The sequence below is a fragment of the Emydura macquarii genome, unplaced genomic scaffold (genome assembly GCF_026122565.2).
Source record: "Emydura macquarii macquarii isolate MOO-44397 ecotype Brisbane River unplaced genomic scaffold, CSIRO-AGI_Emac_v2 contig_1119, whole genome shotgun sequence".
In the NCBI taxonomy this organism is placed as follows: domain Eukaryota; kingdom Metazoa; phylum Chordata; order Testudines; family Chelidae; genus Emydura; species Emydura macquarii.
The window spans coordinates 4,829,407-4,855,576 of NW_027131256.1; the positions used below are offsets into that span (position 1 = coordinate 4,829,407).

General features: G+C 46.1%; 1 protein-coding gene across 5 annotated transcripts in view; it reads right to left on the reverse strand.

Moving 5' to 3' along the window:
- Positions 1–935: 935 nt before the first annotated feature.
- The window catches only part of TMEM39A (transmembrane protein 39A), a 28,391-nt gene continuing 3,156 nt past the window's right edge, over positions 936–26,170 (reverse strand). For 2 of the 5 annotated variants that reach the window (XM_067546034.1, XM_067546036.1), the window contains exons 2-9: positions 12,481–12,674; positions 10,399–10,621; positions 9,097–9,180; positions 7,413–7,567; positions 6,552–6,900; positions 5,469–5,656; positions 4,741–4,861; positions 936–3,530 (exon numbers count right to left, since the gene is read on the reverse strand). In XM_067546034.1, coding sequence (XP_067402135.1) covers positions 3,297–3,530; positions 4,741–4,861; positions 5,469–5,656; positions 6,552–6,900; positions 7,413–7,567; positions 9,097–9,180; positions 10,399–10,621; positions 12,481–12,593 — 1,467 coding nt within the window. In that variant the 5' untranslated portion in view covers positions 12,594–12,674 and the 3' untranslated portion in view covers positions 936–3,296. Of the gene's footprint in view, positions 3,531–4,740; positions 4,862–5,468; positions 5,657–6,551; positions 6,901–7,412; positions 7,568–9,096; positions 9,181–10,398; positions 10,622–12,480; positions 12,675–13,814; positions 14,210–16,970; positions 17,922–21,471; positions 22,447–26,170 lie in introns of those variants that run through there. The other 3 variants (XM_067546038.1, XM_067546035.1, XM_067546037.1) reach the window with 3 other exon arrangements.

Sequence of the window (26,170 nt, forward strand, 5' to 3'; positions counted from 1 at the left end):
ATTTGTTGATGAGGAGAGGTTGAGGATCTGAAATGGGACCTAAATTATGGACCAAGGCCAGGGCAGCTGTCGCTGTCTAGGAGGGATTTTTACTGTTCCACCCTGGCCCTCCAGACAGCCTGTCATGCTTCAAAAGCACATGCAGAGCAAACCACATTCACTCACTGCTCCTGTTTCCATGGAGGAGCGAGGCCCTAAGGCCAGGACAGTCTAAATATCCCAGACTCCAGGAAAACCTGCCTGCACTAGTGCAATCAGGTTAGTCACTTTATCAGAGCAAGAAAAGGCACAGCACTAAATCTGATTGGGTGGCAGGGCTTCCAGTTGAGTGATCAAAGAGAGGGGGCTGCTTATGTACCCTATTCAGTAACACACCTAACAGAGGCACTTAATAAGGGGAAATTCCTGGAGTCGCACCCTGTTTTCTACATGCACTCTCACTTCCAGAAGGCTTTAACTTGTTGCAAAAGCTACTGCTGTGCTGAAGTAGGACAAGAGCCATGCTCCCATTTACCTGACTAGGAAAGGTGGAGCTTTCACTGCGGAAAGCAGATGGAATTTTTGTTAAATAATTAGCCTCTTAATCCATTTCCACTTTCTAACTGAAGCTGGTCTTACAGCGAGGGTTATGATTGCTGCTTTCGTGGTATTCAAATAGAAAAACACCACGTGGGACTCTGCTCTCTCTCTCTTCCACTTTGAATTCCTGCTTGGGAAAGATCAACTGCCCCCATAGTTGCTCGCATCAGTTGCCGTTACTAAGATAATCAAACAGTTTTGGGTCTCTGAATGTTTGTTCTTTACTACACTTACAGTGTTAAGCAATGCCAACTAGGCTCTGGTATCTTCCGCTGAAGACCAACCTGTTTAAAACAGATGAACGTATATTTTCCCTGTTGTAACATAGTTTGGTGAAGGACATTCCTATGGCAGGGTTATAAGTGTATGGGTATTGCCTGAAGGCAGGGGGATACTTTGCCAGAATGGTTGAGATGGTTACAGAGGCTGTATTTTTCATTCAAATAAACAAGTTCTCTCTTTCTCTGCTAAGTCTGCTCCTTGTAGGGGACTGAGGGTCCCTATTTGCAGTGGTGGCAGATGTGATACCAGTGGATGTGACCTCAAGAGGTTGCTGTGAAGGGGGAGGGATGTGTGCTGGAAACGTAGTTGCTCAGATTCTCATTCATGTAAAGTATGTCCTGAGACCTCAGTGATGGAGCCGTCTCAAGGAGTGTTATAAACTGCCAGCAGCGAGCCGGAGACGGGGTTGGGGGAAAACAAACTGCTTAAAGTCCCTTCCAGTGTCATGGGCGTTCTAGTCTCTTAAGCCCTGTTCTGAGTTTGGCCCATTCTCTAAACGTGGGGAAATCCCTCTTCTACTCTGAAGAGAAAAAAATCAAACCCTTCTCTATGGAGGATTTCCCATCCCCATAGCCTCTGAAAGAAAAGGAAGTACAGGAGCTTTCACAAGTTGTCACTGACTGAGGGCTAGAGCCACAAAGCAACTTAAAGGCTTCACTGCCACTTTAGGTATTAAAATCTAAAATTTAGCTCCTCAAGACACACCCCCCTCAGCTGCCTCCTAACCCTGTAGGTGCCCAGATTCCCACAGCTAAAAACCAGCAACTGAGCACATGCACTGCTGAGTCAATCAAGGCACCTGCGCCCCAGGAGAATCCTCAAACCAGGCATTACTCAACCTATCTCAAGCAACGGACCTGACGGTAGGTGGCTAGGAACAGGGACTTGAATTTGGGCCTCTCACGTCAGTGCCCTCACTTAGTGATAGTTTTGGGAGGATTAGATTTTTTATTGGTAAATGTCGATTTCACCGACCACAGCGACTGATGGGGAAAAAAAGTTCCAGGGATGATTCAAATTTACAGCTAGGCAAAGTAAGAAAAATCATTTGAACGTAGTTTGATTGAAGGATGTTTACTCTATCTTTTGAGAGGTGATGTTGACAGTTTGTGTTAACAGTTAAAGCATTACCTTTCTGAATCAACAGCAACTCCTAATAGTCTGACACCCCCGTAATTTTGCACAACTCTGCAAATAGATAAAAATGCTTAAAAACAAACATTGATATTATCCATTGAAATGGTAAAAAGAATAAATAAAGAAAAATCAAATGCTGCCAAGCCTATGTGCTAAGAGTCAGTCTCATTCTCTGGCTCAAAGACTATTCAGATTTGTACCAAATGGACTAGCATCAACAGGGAAGGTGGAGAGAGCCCTGCCTCAGAAGATGCTAGAGCTCCGGGGGCAGAATGCCCTTGTGAGAGAGGTGAGTTCAAATCCCTGCTCCCTAGTAGGGGAGATACTGAACCTGGTCTCCCACCTCCCAGTCAAGTGCTTGCGCCACTGGGCTCAAAGTGATAAGGCACCACTATCGCTTTTTTTGAGGAGTTAGGCACCTAACCTCAGGAGAAGGGTCATGGCTACGAATCCTGACGAGAGGGAGGTGTTTCCCTCTGAACTGGAATTAGGCGCTTGAGTTCCTTTGCAATGGCTCCCCTTTCAGCTTGCTGGCTCTCACGGATCCCCTTCTGGGGCACCTAATGCAGGGCTGTGGATTGTACTAGGCACCAGCGTGAGTACCTATTAGGCAGTGCAATGCTGAGTCTAAGTCCCCTTTGTGGATTTAGTCCTAGCTTCTATGCTAAGACGTGGCATCAACCTTGGCCTGCTAGAGCAAAATGCTTTTCCTCTCTCTAAGCTGTCACCAGAGGGGCATGCACGGCCCAGAGCAGTGTGTGCCTGCACGCAAGGCTCCTGATACGAAACAGGGAGAGCAACAGCTCTGGAAATCCCCTGGTTTTAGTTCCCTTTGTTGATTAGTCTCCACCACCGGGTTTGTTCACACTTCCATGGCAGGAGACAAGTTCTCTGTCTGGTAACAGACTCCTCCTGCCCTGTCCCCCTTCCCTCCAAGACAGGGCTTAAGAGACAGTGAGGGTGCGACTGTGTGAGCAAAGCAGCCGCAGTGACCACACAAACAATCCTGTTGCTTCACACAGCTGTATGTATGGATACAGATATACGGTATACACACACAGATATTTTTTATAGATATTATATATATCTATAATATCTATAAAAAAATAACACCTTGTTTATAAAGCGACATTTAATTGCCACTTGCCCCCTTCCCGCCCCACAAAACAATAGTATACAAAATATAAAATATCTTAAATATTTATAAACAGCGCAAGAAAAAAATAGAACTGTACGAAAATAGTTTTTCTGAGGTCCCTTCCCCTCCCCTCCCTCTCCCCCTTGGTGCGTTGGGCAGGTTAATGTGCCTTGAGTCCGTAGCTGTTGAGGGGGTAGGAGTAGGCCCTGCCCAATACTATCCGGTCCCGGAGGAGTTTAAATAAGACATAGTAATTGCAGAAAAGGATAAGGGCCATGGAGAGGGTGTGGTTCCACTTCTCCGAGCGCAGCAGGGAGTACAGCTGGTAGCAGACCACGCTGCCTTCGATGAGGATAAGCAGGTTGAGCAGCCGTAATGGACGGTGAAAGAGGAACTGCAGGGGAAAAAAAGTCAGCATATTTGTGGTTTGCACTGGCAAAGGAGCCGAAGGAGTATTTCCATAGCGTTTGTAGCACCTGGGGTAGTGGGGTAACTAATCTGTGATGTCTAGATCATGCACTAACTAGCCGGCAGCCCAGGAAAATGCCCTGGCAGTCGGGATTCGCTGCTTCGGAACGTGTGGCTGTGCTAGGCAGCAATGCTAACGCCTTTCTGGAGAACGGCTAATGGACATGTATGTGCTGCTGCTCTGGCCTTCAGACTGCTTTCCAGTTAGCAGAGTGCTGTGAGTGGAAAGCCCCTTTCCCCAGAACAAGCAGGAGGAGATTTTCCAGTGCTGAAATCCCTTCCCCTTCCAACCCTGACTGACAGGAGAAGTTGCTCTCTGTGGCTCAGCCAGTCCCGGGCCTTTTTGTTGTGACTGCCAACAAGAGTGCCCATTTGTGACACAGCCACTGCAGCTGAACTGAGCTTCGCCAGTGTATTAAACACAGGCCCCTGAACAGGTGCGCACTGACCTCGCCTAGATTCAGAAACTGCAACAGACAGTAGAGGCTCCCTCTCTCAGTCCCACTCCGCTAACCCAGCCAAGCCCTCAAAGTACCAGAGCAACTTTTTGCATTTCAATGATTGCCATTTTCAGCTTTCAGGGCAGTAGCAGCTGGCCCCAGGCCACATCTAGAATCAAACGTCTGCAAAAAACGACGGGGGGCCAAATCTTTAAAACAAAACTACTTGAACAGAGAAAGAAAAGGGGGCTATAAATCAGCAGGAAAGAAAGTGGGGCCTTCTGGGAACTCTCAAACTAAATGCAGTCCAACAGCCTTAAATCTTATTCTTCACTAGTCACTAACCTGCAGTGAAAACATACAGACCAACACAGCTACCCCTCTGGAACGTTAACCTGCAGTGGGTTCAATCAGAGGTTTAGAACCAGAAGTGCTACAAATCTGTGAAGTATGTGTTTATGGCTGAAGTTGAGCTCTGTATCTCATTAGTGCACACTAGAAAATATCAGGGGGCCCTGAGGGCAAGAGGAAATTAAGAAGAGGGTGGGGCCAGGCTCTGGCTTTGCTGGGTTAAAGAATGCACTTTATTCCTTCTGCCTGACTTTCAATTCAGTCTAATCACAATTTGCTCTGCTGCCGCTGTGCTCCACCCCACGACTACCTCCAGGATGACACATCAGGAGAAGAGATACTTGCATAAAAGCGGGCGTGGGAGACGTCTGAAGGCACTGCTACGTTATAAGGCCCGACTGCCTTGTACAGGCACCGACTGTGTCGCACCAGCACGCCCTGTGGCCATATCGTACTTTCCGACCAGCTGAGGAGAAAAAGGAGGAGACCCTGCCATTAGCCTAAAGGAGATGCAGGTGGGGGACGGGGCAGGGGAGGCTTTCTAAGTCAGCGCAAGAGCTTGTCTCAGGGGAGGATTTCAGTGCCCCTGCCAAAAGCAGGTGAGTATCATTATTCCCTTCAGGGAAACAGGCCCGGAGGGAGTCTAAGATGAAGTCAAGAATAAGACCAAGCAGAGACCCATTAACACAACTAGGCCCAAATGGCTCCCACCACAAGAACCAAGTGCCCTTTGTATGTCTCAGTGGGGCTGTTAGGAAAACCTGGACCCTTCCACCGCCCTGCGTGAACTAACCGCCCTGCCGCTTGTGAGAGCCTGAGAGAGACTCCTCACTGCTGGGAGGGGATGAAAGAGTGAGCACACTGCCGTGGCCCTGCCAGGAGGAAGCTCACGGTGCTCGGGGTGCGCAGTGTTGGCTCTGGCAGCACAGAACAACCATGACCTTTCCACGTAACGCTAGGAAGGATGGAGAAGCTTCCTCACTGCAAACCCAGCAGAAGAAGAACAGCAGCATCTTAGATTACAGCCTTGCTTCCTGGGGAGAACGCACCGGCCCCTCCCAGCCTGCACTTACATGTGCTGTGGGGCGTTGCTGTAGGAGCCGTGTTCTAGCTTCTGCCACTTGCCCAGGTGGGCGGCCGATCTGTGCAGCAGGTCGCAGTACTTGGGGGGCAGCAGCTGCGTGGTGAGCATAACAAAGGCGTTGATCCACACCATGATGAGGTGCTCACAGGACCAGCGCATGTCGTAGTACTGGGTGCTCTGCAAGAGACCAGATGGGAAGTTAGTACCACCGGCATTCACGGCAGGGAGCACCGGAGGGTGTTGTGTGTGCAACCACCAGGCCAGCTCCAGCCTTCACAGGCATGCCCTGCCAGGCCCGTGAGTTCGAAGGGTTACCACCTAGCAGACACCTCGGAGTTTCTTCTCCTGGGCCTAGAGGAGAAAGGGTGCAGCTTGTGGTGGACTTCGGCATCTCCTCCCCCAGCAGGTGAGCCAGGGAGCTGTCCCAGGAGGGTACAAGAAGCAGGGCTGCTCCATGAACTGTGGAGCACCTTTCCCTGCATTACAGCAGATTAATGATCAGACAATCCAGCATCTTAGCAAGCTCAAGGATGCTCCTGTTACACAACAATGGGCAACAGAAACTGGGTTAGCTGTGGAAGTCCCAGATTTCCTAGTTAACAGACACTGAGCCTGGCACAAATTAGAGAGCCAAAATGCAGCTCTGGCACCACCACTTTGGATCTCTGGTTCCGGTCCAGACTTCCCCGCTGGCCATGTTCTACAACAGGCTGAACCAAAACCCCCAGATCCAAATGCGCACACCTCAACTTTGGCAAAACTTGGAGGTGAACACGGCAGCTGGTGCCCACTTGTGGCATGCTGCCCACAGTTCCCTGTCTGCCTGGGGAAGAGGAGAGGTTAGTAAATGGGGCAGGGGGACCAGAGGTGCATCACATGTATGGCAATACCTATCCGCCAACCAGGAGCGGTACTAGGGCACTCCAGATGCAGCCACACTCCACCATCCAGGCTGCCAAAGGGGAGACAGAGAAAAGGGGATTAACCAGACATCTGGCATGTCAACGACTGGTGCAAAATTGAGAAGGAGGCAGTGGCAACGGGGGGAGCGTAGGAGCCGGACAACAGCTACCTTCACGAAGCACAGCGGCAGGAAGGCCACGTAGTAGGCACTGAAGAGGGAGTTGAAGAGAACCTCCTTGATCCTGCGGTTGAAGTCCGCTTTCAGGCACTCCACCTCATTGCGGATGAGGTCCGGGGAGAGGGGGCAACTGTGGGTGGGGATGGCCGTGTGGTTATTGAACTGTTCTTTCAGGGACTCCCGCAGGAGCGAGAGGAAGTCTTTGGGTTTGACCAGGCTGCCAACACTCGAGGTCCCGTCATCCGCCATCTGTTCCTGCACCAGGTAGCTGCAGTCTGCTGGGAGAGGCTGTGCCCTGCTGTCTTGGTGGAAGCAGCACAGGGGAACGTAGACCCCAAACCTGAGGGGAAGCAGGGAAAGAGATGGCTGCCATCCACATGTGAGAGCAAATGCAATCGCTGACCAGACACAAGCCTGCTCCAGGGAAAAAGCCAGCACTTCCTGGTTGGTACTCATAGTTCAGCACCCAGCGGGCTCCTGCCTTCTGAGTGGTGCAGAGCTGCCGCTCTAAAATTCTTGGCTAAGAGACCCAGGAGCCACCCACAGGCTTCAGAGGTTCAATAAACCCACTTGCTGCTAACAGTACAGCCACCATTTCTTTCCACGACCCCAGAGCTAATGGCTCCCCTTTCCTTCAGACACCCCCCGACTTCCCCTCCACACACACCCACACACTCCTACCCAACTGGGGCTCAGGACCCAGGAGCGCCTCTATCCACACACCATGGGTCACTGCTCAGTAGCTCTTCTCCGAACCAAAATCCGGACGTGGCTGAGGCACACATCTCCCACCCCCACAGGGGCCCATGGCCCTCTCCTTTCCCTGTGGCTCACGGTAAGGGCAATACTCACGGGTAGCCCAAGAAGAGGAGGTTGAGCACAGAGTGGCTGCGGAAGAGATTGACCAGGGTCCAGCAGAGCACCCATCCGCACAGCGTCAGCAGCACCAAGCGTGCCATGATCAGAGCCATGTAGTGAACTGTGGACGTTGCCCCCACCTGAGAGGCCTGCAAATTCAAAACCCAGAAGGAAGAATGACCAGTCTCGTCGTGCTAATGCCACGGTCTGACTGTGTGGCAGGTACTTGAGGGGGAGAGAGAGCGGGTCTGCAGGGCTCCAGCAGGCGGTGGAGTGACTGCTGTCCTCTTCCCCAGGGACAGAGATGCCCTTATATCAACGATGGTGAGGGGTGCTGGGAGGTAGCTCTTAGATCCCATTCTTTGGCCAGGACAATCCAAAATAACAGTGACTATTTAGAGGCCAACCTTAACCCAATGCAAGTCACGGGTGCGAGGCTATTACTGGAATAGGACCTTTTAAAATTGAACAAAAGAGGAAAAAAGTATTTTGTTAGCCCTTCGTTGCTCCATGAGGATGAGAGACACGTTGCTTCTCGAATGTTCTCTCCCCTACTCCACCAGGCCGCAGCCTTTCAAGGAGAAGATGCATTCAGGGTTACAATACGGAAATTATTTGCAGTCTCCGAAGATGTCAGGGCAGATTATATTAAGAAAAAATTCCTAGGAGTCAGCAACTGAGTAGGCCATATAAGGGATGCCTGAGCAAGGGGTTTCAAAGCCCCCGTCATCATAGACATTCAAGAACGGGCTAGGGGAGGCATTACTGAGGATGATACAGTAAGTGGAAATGGTAGAACTCAGAGAAGGAGAAGAGCTTTTGAGGTCCCACTTAGTCCAGTCATCTGCTGAACAAGGCTGTTCCCTACTGTACATTCTCTGGTGCTTTATCTACTCTGTCTAATCTAGTTGTATCTATGCTAGTGGACAAAGCTTCTCCCTCTTGTTTTTTCACTTGCAAATACTATTGGTGGCCCAAGGGATGTTTCCCAGCCCCAACTTGGACCCACTTCTGCCCTCAGATAGACACACAATTCTCAATGAAATCAAGGAGTGCTGTGCTCTGGGGGCAGACTCACATAGCCCCTGTGAGTCTTATGAAAAGCAACGCGAGCTGAAGAAGAGCAGTTCTACCAGCTACCCACCCTTCCTATTTCACTAACTTCTCAGCCTTTATGTTATACCCAGCTTGGAGTTAGCCATGACCTTAAACTCCCCTCACTCGCTGACATTTCCCTTGTCTGGAGATCTCCCCTTTTCCCCTGTAGAACTTCATTAGAATTTAGCCTTGGCTGAACAACTTATTCTCTCCTTCACGGCTTCCTGACTCAACTATTCCAATTCCCTTAGCTGCTCCTCCCAAACGTCTGCAGCTAAGCTGCTGCAGCCAGATGACGCCCACGGAGAAAGTGAGACCATTTCACCTCCTTCCAATGCTCAGAGAGAGAGAACAAAAAGGCGAGGTTGCTCCTGAGTGCGGCAGGGCAGATGCGAGCCAGGGAGCAGTGCACGGGGGTGAAGGGGAAGCTCCACCGGCATCATCAAAGCAGTATGCTCAGCTCTTCACAGCACCACTGAGGCGTTGGACATCTGGACTGTGCCGCTCCCATACATGAATTCGCTCAGCTCTCTACAACCAGTATCTAGGTGTGGTAGGGGAAGCAGTTGCAGAACGTTACCTCAGAGATGAGGGCCCACACCAGCCTCCGCGCCAGCATCACCGTGATGAACGCCGCCAGGTGGTAATCAATGAGGTGAAAATTCTAGAGAAGGGAAAAGAAAAGAAAAGGTTTTCACCAGAAGGGTCCAATGAAACCCTCTGCTGTGAGTGGGGCTGCTCAGCTGGCTGGAGGGGGAGAACCAGGACCTCCGATGAGCAAGCACCAAGTCTGCCAGTAGTGGGGGAAGAGAAGCTAGCAAATTAGTTACACTGGAGAGCCCTGGGGAGCGAGGAAACAAAAAATTTGCCATACACAGGCCCTTCCTCCCTTAACCTCCACAGCTTAGAAAGGAAACCCTGAGCCAAAGGCAGATCTATAGTCAGTAGCATCTCGCTGAGCACTGCACACAAATTCTCTTGGAAAGATAAAATTACCAGCCACAAAAGGGGTTTCCAAAATGCAGTCCACGGCGTTCTGCAAGGCAACCTGCCTTGTTCTTCAGGCAACAATGTGGGCTGTGGAGACTACAAGTCCCAGCAGGCAATGCTCTGGCTTGATTTGAGAACTGTCATCTTCACAGGCCACAGCTCGGTATTAAAGTTAAGAGCAGCTGGAGTAGCATCAAGTTAGATACAGCTGTTGGGAAGCTGCCAATGCAGCTGTCAAATGGGTACGCCTGGGTGCCACGGAGCAGAAGGGATTCTGAACGCGCTGCCTGGTACCTGGAAGTTCCCCAAGTTAACGAGAACATTTGGCTTCTGATAGAGATGAGGTAACGAAGGTGGATTTCACAGAGAGAGTCTAAGACAGAACGTTCCTTCTTCACAGAGAGGAGCGGTCAGGCCTGTACTATAGCTGCATTTCAAACAAACAGCTAGATAACGTCATTGCCAATGACGTTTATAGGTATGGATACTAAGAAGTCAAATCAAAACCTCGTGTTTCAAAGGAGGATTGCCACCCACCCCGTGCAGTACTGCGGACCTGACGAGGCGCATTCTGGGGAGGTCGGTCTGCTACAGGAGCTGCTGCCCTGGGAGCCGGGAGCCTTAACACCCTTTGCTCCATTCCAAAAGCTAGGTGCTAACTAGAACCGGAAAATATCAGATCAACATTTTCATCTAGAATTTCCACGAAGGGACCAAGTCTTTTAACCTCTTCTACATCCCACTTCCTGGTCTGTAAAATGGGGGTGCAATAGCCCTACCATATTGGCTGCTTGAGGGCTTCTTTCACTCATTTATGTCAAATGCTTGGTGATCCCTGGATTGAAGGAGCCAGAAGCTGTGTAATGATGAGACACGGGCTCTCGGAACTCACCAGAGAGGTGCAGGAGGCAGGGTGATTGTAGGGATACCACCAGACAGTCTTGTAGATGTTGATGTACTGAATAAAAAGGGCCACTAGCAGGTAGATGAAGAAGAGGAATTCGAAGAGAAGGCTCCCGTCCAGTGGCAGGTCAGGGATCCGGCAATGACGCACCGGCTCTGGGGTGATCAGGGCCGTGATGGGAGGAGCTGAGAGGCTGATGGCACTACCATTCCTGAAACAGACAGATACCATTAATTGTAGGGTCAGCATCCTGTACTGCCTCCCTAAGGTTTCAGGGTCACCCCTGAATGGTATGGGAGCAAGGGATTAAGGAAAGCAGGACAACGCTGACTAGAGTTTGCATCGTTCATACATCTAGCACAGGGCAAGTGGAAGCTTCCTGCTTATCTTAACACAGTCAACTCCCTTCCCTGGTCTCTCCCATAGACAACAGCATTATTATAACCATTTTACAGAAGAGAATTGGGGCAGAGAGAGAGAAAGTGACTTCCCCAAGGTCACAGGGGAGTCAATGTCTGAGCAAAGCCTGGACCCCAGATCTCCCAGCGCTGTGCATTAACCACTAGGCCATTCTCTTAGTGCCCAGCTTTACACACTGTGAAGCAAAAAAAAAACCTGCTTCAGACACCGGAGACACACACTCCATCGTCGGTCTTTCTACCCACAACCTGGGTGAGGGAGCAATTCCTCTCTCAGATGGAGGACTACCTACTGATGAAAACTGGGTGTTCAGTCCTTTCCCAGGGACAGACCTGTGCTTACTGAGGGCTACAAGCTCCCACTTCCTCCTTCCCCAGCCTTCACTATCCCGTGGAGTCTGCTGACATCTGAAAGCTGGTAGGCAAAACTGAAACAAACCTCCGCAGGTTTAAAAAAAAAAAAAAATCACTGCACATGTCTGAAAGAAGAGCAAGCAATGGCCCCTGCCTGTTCTAAGATTCAATACTGTCAGGACAGCTACTTGTCTCCGAGGTGCCTGGGAAGGTGTCACCTGTCCCTAGCTAGCTGCACCAATGGAAAAAAAGTCTTGTAAAGGCCAAAGCTCTAGCACAACTCGGTAAAATGGTTCAGTCCTCTCTACACTGCAAGACTGAACCATGTTTCAAGTACATCCGGTGTGGTGTACACCCGTGTACACAAGTACACCCGTGTGGTGGTTTCCCCAACACATTCATTGCTATAAAGCAGTGCAGACAGGATCAAGAAAGGTTTTTCCCTGGGGCCTCGTAGTAATACATCTCCATTTTCTTTTACACTCTAAGATTGTGTCCTACCAGCCCGCATTGCTGCCTAGGAGGGCTGGGTGCCATTCTTGTTCCCAATGCCCCTAAGTGCTACTCCTTCAGTTACCAACATCTCCAGAAAACAGGGATGCGCTGGACCCTAAATTCTCACACCCCGTGGTCGAGTGGCAGTGCATCTCGCCTTACTCACGCTTCTGTTCCAGCGTTCTTCCCACCCTGAGGCGGGGGGGATCACGCCTATGTGCCGAGACCTGACAATGATTCCCCACTGCAGAAACCAGAGTGAAACAGGCTAGGATCGCACAGTTCTAGGATTCATGGCCCCCAGTCTTGCTGCTGGGGAAACAGATGAGAATTGTGCCTTCCTAGTTTCTATCACTCTGTCTTTCCAGTGACACGGGTGGGGGAAGAATTGCTATGCTTGCAAACAGGGTCACAATTATCCCTTTGAGACAGGTTTTAAAATGTAAAACAGAGAGGAGACATACAGGGGAAATGGGTCCATCAGTGGCACAGCCAGGGAGACAACCTAGGAATTCCTTCCCTTAACCACCAGATCACACTCCTTCTGAGAGGCAAGAATAGAATGCAGGAGTCCTGGGCTCCAGCTTGTGCTGTGACCACTAGACATGCACCCTCCCAGGGCCACCGAACAGAACTCAAGGTTCTGATCTACCAACTCCCTGCTTTAGCCATTAGATAACACTTTGCAGAGCTTAGCACAGAACCCAGGATTCCTGTTTCCAGGTCTCTGCTCTCACCATTAGATAACATTGCCCTCATGGTATCATAGCGTGTCTTGCTGGCCATACTGTTATGTCCTCACCTGTTTCTCAGACCGGTACCGTTGCCACAGCTCCCGCCAACCAAAGTCTGGAGAGAAGGCAAAGCTGAACGGCTTAGCTGCTGCCGACTGGGTCCCCTCCTTCCACCGGGCATGACCAGGAACCAATCCACTTCCAGTGCCTCCAGCAGGCTCTGCCCTGAGACCCAGACAACAATCCCAAAGCCTTCTCAGCTCTGCAGCGGAGAAAGGGAGGGAAGAATGGAATTAATTAAGCTGAAAACTTCCAGCGACCCAGCATCCAGTTGAGACCAGGTCACCCCATCCAGAAAGAAGCCACACTTATTCGCACAGAAACTTGTGGCAAACCTGGGACTTCTACCAATACCCCAGGGCCACTGCCCTTTAAAACAATCTTAGGTCCCTTGTCTATCTTCATATATGGGATGGAGCACTGCTTACAGGAAAACATTAACACATATTAGCCCTAGACCTTTAAGAAGTGCTTGTGTAAATGAACTGCCAATGAATAGTATAACCTCCTGTTGGCTGGGAAGTTCTACACATGATCTCCAGTCACTATTAAGCAAAGCAGATGTGTTCGTCTGTAACAGCAAGTATGAAATGAACCTCTCTTTGCTTCAGCAGAAGAAATTGTGAGATGTGCTGCTCTCCATAACTTTCTAAAACACAATTTTACAGTTGGAAAAGTTTTTGAAGCGGATCAATAATGAGGCTCCTGTCTACACTGGAGTTCAAACAATGCCAGCTACTGATTGGTCTACAGTTAGTTTCAGCAAAGCAGCATCTCGCTCTACACTGGCAAAGAAAAAACCATAGCAAGATCCACGTTTAAACATGTTTCTAACTAACATGGCTTGATTTCCCAGACAGACAGGATCATAAGGTTAAAATATACATGTGTGTGTACCTCACATGCACTGTGGGGTAGGAAACAAAAGTCCAATGGCATTAACCCCACAGAGATGTGAACGTCTTACAATCACATTCTGCCCTGTATAAAAGCGAGCTTTTTTAATGCATGGGAACTTCCTAATTTCTTTGAACTGAAAACTAGCATGTGTTTACTTTTTAAAAAATTGATCCATAGAGACTGTGCAACTCAGAAGATTAATAATACAAAGCTGGACCTTCTGGCACAGCAGTCGCCAGTTCCATGGTTATTGTTTTTTAAAAATATATCTATGACTTGTCCTTACAGAATTTTAGTGGCTGAGTGGATTTGATGGTTAACAGATAGACAAATGTGCGCAACAGCTGTAAATTGAAGCCTTAGTCCTGCAAGTCACTCCACATGGGCCCTCCTTCCAAGATCATGGTCTTGAAGGTGAACCCCAGACTAAAAACACACTTACCTGTTCGCAAGTTTCCAAAAGAGTGCACCTTCCAATATGTTAGGGCAAGAACCAAGCCTGAATCAAAGCCCTGCATCTGAACACCCCCAACTTCTGGGAAAGTTTGGATTTGGCTTTAAAATTTGCAGATGGCCCCATCTCTCATAATAAGCCAATTATAACCTCCTTTAAAATCCTAAAAAAATCATAGCTGCCGCTGAGATGCCAGGAAGCACGTTGAATGAGTCACATCATTGTTATCGTGGACACAGCTTAGGAAAAAGCCATTCCGTAATAAGAACCTCCTCAAAGAACTTCCATTTTGTTCTAAAATTTCTCATGTATACTCTCCAGCCAAAGGTCAATTCTCATAAAGCTTCAACACGATTGGGTTGAGCTGTTTTTTAGAGGACTATTTTGCATGTACCCCTGTAAAGATGACATGCAAAGAAGGGAAAAATGGAATAAGTCCACCCCATTCCCCCCCCCCCTTTTTTTTTTAAACCTGTTTATGTTTGTACCATAGAATTTCAAGTTTAGCCTAGAGTGGAAGAAACTATGGTGCCTGGAGAACTAGTGAAATGGTGACATGGTTCGAACAAAGAGTGAAAGTTGAGCAATCTGTGGTGTGAGGAGGAGGATTTTTTTTAATTACTATGAATTTATTTACTTGGGCAGACCGGTTAAAACTTTTTTGGTTAATATCAATTGAACTTCAATGACCAATCAACATTGTGAAGAATGGAAGCCTCTTTGCCTTTTCAATTCATGAGTAAACCCTTGCAGTAGTTTCCTTAGATCTTTTAGAAGTTCTCCAGCAAAATTAGAAAAGGCTAGACTTGATATTCCTGGTATTTTTAAAGTAAAATACAAGCAGAAAAGAAACCATAGGTGTTTAGGTTTTTTTAATCTATTGTAATGAAGCAAAAGAGGGTACAAGCTCAATTGTAAATAAAAATCCTTTGAAGGTCACCTTAAAAAAGAAAATGTTGTCTTTTGCGTTTTTTTTAAACGATTTTTAGACCTCAAACTTGCCATGGACTTAGCCCTCAGTGGAGGACTTGTGCTTGTGACATGTAAGGTAACATGATTCACTAATAAATGAGTCCTGTGCAATTGATGTATTGACCATGTAAGGGGACTTCCCTTTTGCTACTTTCAGTCACGAGCATCTATTCGTACAATAGCAAACCAGCACGTATCCTTCAGAAGGGACAAAATATACTGTAGAACTCACTTGTAGCTTCCAGAGACTATATCATGAACTGTGCAAGAGGGAAGGATCGAAGACACTAAAACATTAAAGGAATAACTTTAAAAGACATTTTTAAGCAAAATGAGACTATTTTGTAATCTAATTTATCTAATTCTCCCTAAAGGAATGCTTTATGGTAGAGGACATAATACCCAGGGGTCTGTAATTTAACTATAAGTATTCAAGGGACACTTAAAAATTCCTTCCCTGTGTTATCCATTGCACATTGGATAATTCATGCAAAGAATTTAACAAATCTAACTGGTGTCTGGCAACTTAGGGGGTTTATTTACTTTAGGCACTTAGCTTGCACACTGGAAGTAGAGTGGCCACTTTCACGGGCTGGTTTTAGGTCTCAGCACAGTTGCTGCAGGGTTTCCATTGTTAGAGAAGACTGTATATAAAAACCCTTTTCAATTAAATTGAAAACATATTCTACTCAATTAGGTTTTTTAAAAAACACCTTTCTTACAGACACACACACACAGGACTAAACTCTGATCTCTTGTTCATGATTTAAGTTGATATAACTTCAGTGGAGTCAGTCTCAAATTACATTGGTGTAAATAAAAGCCAAACTTGCATATCACCTGCTCTTTTTAATAAACACAAAAGGGCCAGATTCACCCCTGCTGTTATATCAGAAATTAATTTGGACCAAAAATCTACATTAAACCCAGTGTCCCTTTAGGAAAACACTATCATTAAGGTTTTTAATTATTTATTTCATTTAAGGTGAGGTTCTACTCTGAAAAGCAATTATGTAGCAGTGCCTGTAATCTCTTACTCCAACAGACCTGACCCCTGTGTGTATCAAGCTGCTCATTTAAGAGACGAAAATAACTATGTTCTACTCATTACTGGTTACCTCTGTAGTGCCAGCACAGCTATTGGAAAGTGAGCTGGCGTCTGTTTTGCCTTGTGCATCACCCGCAGAATTGTTTCTCAGAACTGTTCCAGGTGCACAGCCAAAACCTTCTTTCAGCTCTGAAATCCAAGGCAAAATGGGGTTGCACTGAAGGCAGAATTTGCCAGGCACAATCTTTGCTGCTGGTGATGATGTGCAAGCTGAAAGCATCCAGTTTGACTCTCAGATCCCAGTCTGAATTTGCAGGGCTGGCAGTTTGGGGAGGGGGGGCCTTTTACTTGTAAACAGAGTAATTTGATCTGGAGTCTCTGAGAGACAAACATGACATCTCAAGATGCCATTTTTACAGTCATTTTTCGGAGTAGAGCTGCATTTTAAAAGTACAAATAAAGAGAATGTTGTCTACTATTCTTATCATATATTCTCTCAAATAAGAATACTAAGCAATTTTAATTATGCTGTGATGTTGCTTAAAAAACAATTACCAAAACGAATGGCTTTGGGATTGTCTAGTCCTCGTGCCTGAAATCCATGCACTCTCTACAGCCAGAGGTCCAAACCAGTCCCTTGTCCTTCCAAGGTAGATAAACTGAATGTCTTGTAGCTTGTTAGTTGGTGAAAAGTGAGACCTGAACTTAAGGATCTGAAAAAATGTGAAAGATCCCCTGATTTTTGGTGCTGCTGGGCCCTGAACCCCAGAGGTGGCTGCATGTTAGTGCTTTGTGTGTATAGTCTCAGTCACAAGAAGTGAACCAAAATGGCAGATATCAGCCCTCTCTGCTGAGACAGCTCGGTACCTAGATTTGACACCATATTGTCCCTCACAGGCCACCTGTTATCCTCCTGCACCATGATCACATGCACAGAAAATGTATCCTCCCTCTAAGCCCCTAAAATAGATATCCCTGTCTCCATCCCTACAGGCAAGTGTATGCTATAGTACACACACAACTCAGAGGAGAGTGGGATTTTCCACTTGCACGCCACTGCTTTCTGATTAAGCAGAGATGACAAGGGTGCTGCTGCTGTGCCTGTGAAGTTGTGCATTACTGACCTGACTTCCTTTCCCCCTGCCTCCCGCAGGAGAGCACTGCAGGCTGTCCCGCTGGAATCAGGAAGAACAGTTGCTGGCAGTAAGCACAAAAGGAGCTATCAGCAACAGCTGACAGAACGCTATTTGCATTTCCACTACCCGGAGGCTAGTCACCCCAACTACAACCACTGCCAGTATGCAAATCCGTAAGTGCTGGAAGGTGGGGGAAGACAGGTGAGCAGCAAGGAAAAGGAATGAGCGGAGATGGGACTGGAAACAGCTGGGGAAGGAAGAGGAGAAAGACCAGGGGGACTTCTAATATCCCTGCGACAGTTCCCTCACTTGGGGAAAACGCCATGAGGTGGCAGGTCCCCTCGTTTATTCCTGTGGCACAGCACATCTTATAGCCACACCTGTACCAGTGCATTCTAGGAACCCTCCACTACCTACTCCACATTGCCTCGCCCAGCTGCTGGGAACAGGGGCTTTTGGGTACTTTTCAAACATGCATGCACGGGGTGAGGTGCAGGGCAAGGGCAGCTGCAAGGCTCATGGCTTCCAGTACACAGTGGCAAGAAACCCTTTAAGACTACACCAGTTCAGAGGTCGTACTTTCATTTTTTCAAACTCATTGTCATGAAGAAATAACCGACAGGTTGTCAGGCTGCAAACTAAATATCTGGCTTGCAAGCCCCCAGCTTACAACACAACCTTCCAACTCCCACAGGGTAACAAAAGAACACACCTGCCACCTGGAAGCAGAACCCTGTGCTCCTCCCCCCATTCAGGGAGACAAAAACAGTTAGCAGATCTCTGAAGTCAGCACATTTCCCATGTTCCCATGCTATAAGGAACACTCAGAAGCAACAGATAAAAAGAGTATTAAACCCCAGAGAGAGAAATGATAAAGCATAGTTAAGGCTTAACTCTAGAGCCACTGATCCAACAAATTCAGAGTTAAGGCTTTAAATCCATTCCAAGATCCAGCGTTATCAATAGTATTGGATTAATTTTTGCTCAGTGACTGAAAATTCCTCTCTCCTTCAGAATTTAAATTCAGAAGTGACAAGCTGACGAATGCAGGGTTCCACCATAAAGCACAATACCGGGAAATGGAAAGGAGCCGTCAACCGGTCTCAATGCGGAGAAGTACAGAAATTTATAATGAAAGGCAGCCAAAGCCTCAGATGCTGTACATATACAGTACCATCAAAATGCAGCCCTCTCTGGGGAGAAAGGCAGAAGGCAAGAAGGGCCCGTGAGGAAAGTATTGGCCAAAGACAATGGGACAAACACCTGCTCTTTAAAACTTCCATGGCACTTGGAATGTCCATGCAGGAGCAGGAGCTTGGCTGTCAAAGTCTCACCTGAAAGATCCATCCACAGTAAAGTGCATGGTGCTTTATTTAGCTACATGTTTGGGGGTATATTCTTTGCAAGTTTGGGACACATCTCTAGTTACTGACCAGCACTTACAAACCACGGCAACGGGAAACGTTTAGGACAGGTACGGCAGAAAAAGGAATGACAGATTGAACCTGTCTTTTTTAAAAGTCTTGGAATTTCTAGCCTCATTTTTAGATCCCTCAGCCATTCCCTCAGACCATCTTAATGGAAGGGTGTGAAGATGAGACTTTCAGAAGCAGGGATGGGAGTTGGCCATCTTTAGGGTACGGGGGAAAACGTGTGTGTGTGAGAGTGAGGGGGCAGTCAGGCACTCTTACCGAACCATACCTTTAATAGAAAAACAAAGCAGAACTTTAAAAAAGTGATAAGAAAAAATACTTCAGCAGCATATAATTATCCTGTGGCACTCTTGCTGCAGGATGCTGTAAAATTATAAAGAAAGATTAAATAATTGTATGAATGAGGACATTTGCAGTTATGCTAGCAAGGGTGGAAAAAAATTACTGGAGCCATTGGTCTTCATGCCTCAGGGTGTAAACTGATCAACAGCCAGCAGTCAGGAAGAAATTTCTCACCCAGAATACAGTGTTACACAATTATCCAGCAGCACTGTGGGTTTCTTCAGCCTCCTTTGTAATATAGACACCATTGGTTTGTTCTGGTAGGACAAAGATTAAAAATTGCAAAAATGGTCTGCTCCAGTACAGGATGGAGACAGAGTCCTGACTAGTTGGATCATTGGTCTATTTTGGTCTTACACTTTCCATGTTTCTAAATCATAAAGGGAAGGGGAGAGCAATACCCAAGTCTCATCCAGCATGTGAGATTTAAAGTAAAGAAGCTGGCAGGAATTACTAAACTAAGAACATTACCCGAAAGCCACTTGGTGTTGTCATCTGAGAGCTGGAAACAGTTTAAGCTTGATACCCAAAATAGCATTTCTATACATAATAATGACAGTTATAAAGTCTGATATCTCACAACCTCCCAGAGCTAGAAACAAAAGCCTTATACACTAATAGGAATGAGTAAGCCCCTGTTCCTCTCACTGGTATAAAACAACTGCTTGTACACCTGATGAGTTATAAGATCTTAGACCCCAAATGTGCGACTAATCCATGGTCGCCCAGCCTAGGCCTCAGGGTAGAATCATTTTGGGGGAAATTTAAAAAAAAAAAAAACCCAACCAACCAACCAAAACAGTTTTATAGATGGCATTGCTGAAGCAGCTCAGAGGTTGGACTATTAGAATAAATCACAGGGAAGATGAATTAGCAGTAGAGTGCACGAGACAATTTATATATACATACAGTGGCAATAAACACACAATTCTGGAGCTGTCTTCATTCCACAGAATTTAGCAAGCGACTGTACATACACACACTACCAGTGAAATGCAGCCACCTCTGAATATAGACATGCATCCCTCTGATTGACAGCCCATTGCATAACAATAGGGAATTTTAGCTAGGAGCAAGGAGGATTTAAAATATTGTTAGCTATGTGAGTGAAGAAAAAAAAAGTTATTTTTAAAGACACTTGTATGACAAAAAAGGATTTCTAGGATCCTGTGTGCTAATTTCAGCCAGTGGCAAATTTTTTATGGCCAATTTAACTATTGAAATCAGGGTTTACTACAAATTCTGAGAAGCCCCATAATTCTTTCCTCTCACACAAAAGACACACACGATTTAGTAGTGGCCCACATACAGGACTGGGAATCAGGAACTTCCTGTGTGCTAGCTCTTCCACTGACTTGCTGTGGCATTTTGATCAAGTCACTTCATGTCTCTGGGCCAAATTACAAAGTAGAAATCATTAGGATTTTTTTTTTTAATATGCTCTAAATATGATAAAGAATAATTATAAATCAGATGGGAAGGCTGTCCCCTTTACTGTTTGATGACACGGAGTCGAACTCGGGGGATTCCATTCCTATCAGAAAGCTGGAGACTTTCAAAATTGTTTCAAATTCTTTTTTTTTTTTTTTTTAAATTGTGGTTAATGTTAAATTTACCTCTACTATATCTATAAAATCAGAATTGAACTTGCAGCAGCTTTCAAAGTCCCTGCTTTCTCATGCATTTAAATGAGAGTTGAATTGCTTGACTCCTATTCCAAATCATCAGACTAGAGTTCATGTCGGAAAGTATCAGTACAATGGCAACTTCTAGCGACAGTCCATTCACTTATGGAGACAGTGAAATTGTGACAGATATTTTTAAAAACTCTTCTGAAAATGTAATGTGTGTATGGGAGCCTGTATATACACAGTCACACATACCATATAGCTATAGCTACAACTATATATCTATAGCAAATACTTAACTATGTAGGACGCTATAACTAACCACCCTGTCCTGTGAGGTTATGAATCCTTTCATGCCAGGTACAAATGCCTTCAACTCTTACTGACTTTGGTGGGAATTAAAGCATTCAGGATCCTACAAAAATCATGTGGAGGGAGGGGATAACATCTAGGGATGTAAAATATTAAACGGTTAACTGAAAAGTATTAGTCTTACTGTTAAGAATAATACTTATCAGTTAACTGGTAGCGTGGGTTCTCGGTCTCCATAGTGACAGCGTTGGGCCATGGGAGGCCGAGGCCCTGGCGCAGGCGTTGCGGAGCGCCCTGTTGCAGAACACAGAACCCCAGGTTCCAGATGGGGGGATCCCCCACAAAGCCAGGCTGGGGGTGCAGAGGAGTAGGCAGGTTGGGGGGAGGACACACAAAATTATATCGGTTAAACGGTTAACGGATATAAATTTTAATAGTTTAAATGATTACCTTTTTAAAATGAAATTTACATCCCTCATAATATCTCACCCAAGAAAAATACAACAGGCCAAACTGATTCATTCTCAGTGTAACTCCACTGAATTGGTTAGTTATACCCAGGGATTGATTTGGTCTACCAAGTGTATCTGCATGCACTTTTAAAGACACTCCCAGACCGTGAGGACCACTGACACTTTTGTTTTAAAATCAAGAACTCTGAACCTGCCTCCACAGGCACGCAGGTAATGCAGCAGCAGCAGCATGTATTGTACAAGTCAGCCAGCCGGGCTTTTACAAGCCAGGTTGCATAATGCATACTGTCGGACGTCTCACCAGAAGTCTCTGCTTCCGCTTGCAAAATGGTCAGTCCAAAAAGTCAAACAAGTCTGGAAATGACTCTGTAGAATGCGTATGTCCCATTAAAAATGTCAGGAAACCTTTCACGAGGCATTGTCATGTCTAATGAATGATTTAACCAAAGGACTGAAGATTCACCTATTAAAAAAATCACCTGTTAAAATGTTTCATGCTGTAAAATGGTTGGGAAAAAAAGTGTAAATGCTCCCCCCAACCCTCACCACCAGAGGGGAGCATAGAACAACAGATCTGGTGGTAGGGAGTATTGTTCAGAAAAGGGTAGTGCTGGGGTTTGAGTAAGGTCTCTGAATGGGCTAATCGGAGGAAGGCTGCTCGACGTGGCATCATCACCCTCTTAAGGCTGTGGGAGCTCTGTGAGCAAGTCAAAACCATGAGGTCAGCATTAAAATGTACCAGTTCCCCAATCACACTCTGGAAGCCCTAAGCAGATCTTGAAAGTAGCCCGGAAGACTATGGTATCAGTGCTTTGTGAAGAGGTAGAAGGAAGTGGGGACACAGAGAAGTGTGGAAAGACAGGCCGGCCCACCACACACGTGGACCATTGGGGAACTTCCACGAGTTGCAGAGATGGGTTGGGCCTGAGGCGCTCCAATTTCTGCTATAACTGAGAGCAGAATTTGGTCCCTGTCTTGTCTCTCTCCGTTAAGCACTGAGCAGTTTATAGTGCTATGTAAACAACACTCAGCTTACTAAAACTAACAGAATTTTCAAAGCATTAGGAAAAGAGTTTTCTATTCGCTCTTTTAAAATTGTAATGATTTCCCCTTAAAAAATACTAACCTCTACTTGGCTGGGAGCAATGGAGCATGATGATTTAATCTTTATAGATATTACAGTAGGGCCCCAAATATGCTAGCCACTTTACAGACATAGAGGTAGGTGATGAGGCTGCTCTCATATAAGGCAGCTCTCCATGAGCAGCCCAGATTGACCACAGCGCATAGCATTCCAGCTATCCTTCAAGCCGCCCCCTCCCTCCCTCTGTGGGTGGGCTGTGCAGGAAAGGGGACCCAGGGCTTCTTCCAGAGGTATTTCTCTGGGGCCAGCTAACCTGGCTTTGCATCCCCTTTGTCGCAGAACCCAGAACAAGGCCTCAGGACTCGGGCCTGTGAAAAGAAATTTATTCAAAAGCAATGAAGAAAAAAATTATTACTGCAGAATTAAGGTTGCAAGACCAGGGAATAAAAAGTCAGATTCCAAGCATTCAAGTAGTTCCTGCAACCTTAACTCAAACCCCCCATATATTAATAGTCTGCACTAATTCCATAACATTAAGGTTCACATTTAACAAGGGAAAGGGGCAGTAGGATGGAAATTGGCCAAAATTTTAAAATTTGGTTCTAGATAGGCACCTTAATCCACATTTAGGAACTTGAGTAAAAGAGGATTGATTCTCAGAAGCGCTGAGCTCCCCCAGCTTCTCATAATGTCCGTCCCTTTGAATAGCAGACTACATTTATTTAGGTCCCTCAGTGTGCATTTAGATGCCTAAACTGAACTTAGGCCATAAATACACCACAGTAATGTTGGCTGGATTAGCATTGCCAGAGCGATCTTAGTTTTCAGAATTCCCTGATTTCTGGGCATACAGTGTGGAACCACGAAGGTACTGATGTCTGGGGTTTGAGCACCTACATCCTAGTTTTGGCTACACTGTGATCCAGAGAACTACTGCCGAACGCGCTGCATAAACTCACTCGGCATCTAAGTTTTTCAGAAAGAAACATTTCCCACAGTATCTACGTTCCTGCCTCTGGGCATGCGTACTACTGCCTGCCTCAAGGGATTCAGAACCTCACACCCCAGAGCGATTCACAAATCAGGGGAAGACAAGCATTCAGCCACCTAAGTCACATATGGGGCACGATCCGGGAGGCAGCAGCAGTGGCAGCAACCATCATATAACTTTTAGTCTACCATTACAGCACTTGCCCAGGATGTGGGAGACCCAGGTACAATTCTCCTCTCTTTGACAGCAGGGGAGAAAGGATTTGAAGACAGGTTTTCCCCATCTCAAGAGAGTACTCCAACCACTGGGATCTGAGATATTCGGATTTGAGGCTCCCTCATTCTCTCTTGTTGAAGCTGCTGCACTCTGGATAAATAATGAAAGAGTGAGTGCAGCAGGGAGACTAGACCCAAGGTCTCTCACCTCGATGCCCTAACCACAGGACTGCAGACTCATTCCCATTCTCTCTCTCTGTAGTCCAATGACTATTTAAGTATTTATCCACAGCGGAACCATCACTGGGCCAGACAGTCCAGTATTTAGGGCAAGTCTGAAGTTTCAAAGTTCAGCTGTTTTGAGTTTTACATCCCCACCCACCCACCCACCCACCCACCCACACACACACACACACGGTTTGTTTTTACCTTCTCCTAAATCCAAAACAATGGATGGGATTTTGCTCAAATTTTATTAAAACAAACAAACAATCTTACAAAAATTGCAGCTCAGAAGGTGAAAGTTTCCACAAACACAGGATGGTGAAAACAATGGGAGAGGTCCTGTCTGCATTAGAGTAATTTGCACCAGTACATCAATGTCCTTACACCAGTGCAATTATTTCGTTCCTAATGTTGATTCCTTCCTAGTGCTGATTAGGCCTCAATTGGAGTATTGTGTCCTGTTCTGGGTGCCACATTTCAGGAAAGATGTGGACAGATTGGAGAAAGTCCAGAGAAGAGCAACAAAAATGATTAAAGGTCTAGAAAACATGACCTATGAGGCAAGACTGAAAGAACTGGGTTTGTTTAGTCTGGAGAAGAGAAGACTGAGAGGGGACATGATCACAGCTTTCAAGTACATAAAAGGTTGTTACAAGGAGGAGGGAGAAAAATTGTTCTTCTTAATCTCTGAGGACAGGACAAGAAGCAATGGGCTTAAACTTCAGCAAGGGAGATTTAGGTTGGACATTAGGAAAAGCTTCCTAGCTCTCAGGTTGGTTAATCACTGGAATAAATTGCCTAGGGAGCTTGTGGAACCTCCATCACTGGAGATTTTTAAGAGCAGGTTAGACAAACACCTGTCAGGGATGGTCTAGATACTACTTAGTGCTGCCATGAGTGCAGGGAACTGGACTAGATGATCTCTCAAGATCCCTTCCAGCCCTATGATTCTATGAATGTCCTGTCTCGGGTTGGCAAGCTGATCAACTGACCAGTCAATTGACCTATTATTTGACCCACCATCAAACACTCCAGCAAGAATGCCCTAATGTAGGCCAGGATTGCTATCTGCTGGCAAGACTAGGAGCCTTTACTTAGTTGTACGACTTTAGCATGCTAATGCCACCTGTTGGGGGGAAAAGGCAAGCTAATTGAAAGTTGAACCTCTTGATTGGCTAGACTCTTCTAGAACAAATATTGTATGTATCTATATCCTTGTGCGTATACCGGGCCATCAATGTACAGGGCAGTTCATGAAACAAGTTCAGACAGGTTCCCTGCCCCAAAGAGCCGACAATCTAAACTGACTAGACGAACCTCTAGAAGTTAACTCAAAAGGGAGGGAGAGGAAGATTCATGGCCATTAAACCTTTTCCCCCGGCACAAAGAGAAAAGAGGCACAGTCATTAAGCTGCTTGAAGACCTATAGCCTACCGAAAAAAGGGGGATTTAAAAATGACTTCTTTTCTTTTATAGTTGCAGTGTGTTTGTTTAATTTCGTTTTTTTCTTTTGTAACTGTTTCATCTTGAGTAATGTTAACATTTAAATGCTAACCTAAAAGAGGTAATAATAAATAATTACTCCTTCATTTTGTATAACTTAATTTCATTGTGTTTTGCATTTTTCTGACTTAAAACAACTCAGTTTAGTAACTTGGGTTTTGTAATTACACACAAGTATCTATCTAAGGCTAAACCTATTAGAGACCATAAAGTCTTCCTTGTTTTTGTTACTGCTGTTTCTATTCTAATACATTAGTGCTTTAAAATATTTGTACGTTTGACATTATTTGACAATATTTGACCAGTCAATTGGCCAATTATTTTGGAACAGTCAAATGCCCAGCCCTGGTCCTATCTACATTAAAACTACTTTGCATCCTTAGCTACAGCAGTGAACCATCAGTATCACTAGGGAAATGATAGCTTGCAAGTGCTATTCATCTAAAGAACTCAAGATTCTTTACAAGAACTAATTTACCCTCACAAAACTCCTGCTCAAGGAGGAAAGTAAATATTATCCCCTTTTTACAGATGGGAAGACTGAGGCACAGAGACGGAAGGCCCAAATTTGCAAAACTATCCATTTTGGGTTCTCAACTTGAGACAATATGGGCATTGTTTTCAAAAACATGGGGCATCTGCCACTCCAGCTGAAGTCAATGAGAGCTGTGATGGCTCAGCCCTTCTGAAAAAATCAGGCCCTATGGCTGGCATCCACAAAGGGACTTTGGCATTGCAACCCTGAGTGTCATGGTGCCTAGCTTTTAGGCACCAAGAAAAATCACAGGAACACCACTCGGATCCACAAAGCCAAAACTAAGCATCTAGCCTCCCTATACAGTGAATGTGGAGAGACAGGCAACACACAATGGGATCCACAAAAGCCAGGACGTTAGGTGTGGAGCTGCCTAAACTAACTAACGGGAGATGCTGATGATAGGGGTGTGCTAAGCCTGCCCCTCTCTGAGACGGGTACCTAGGT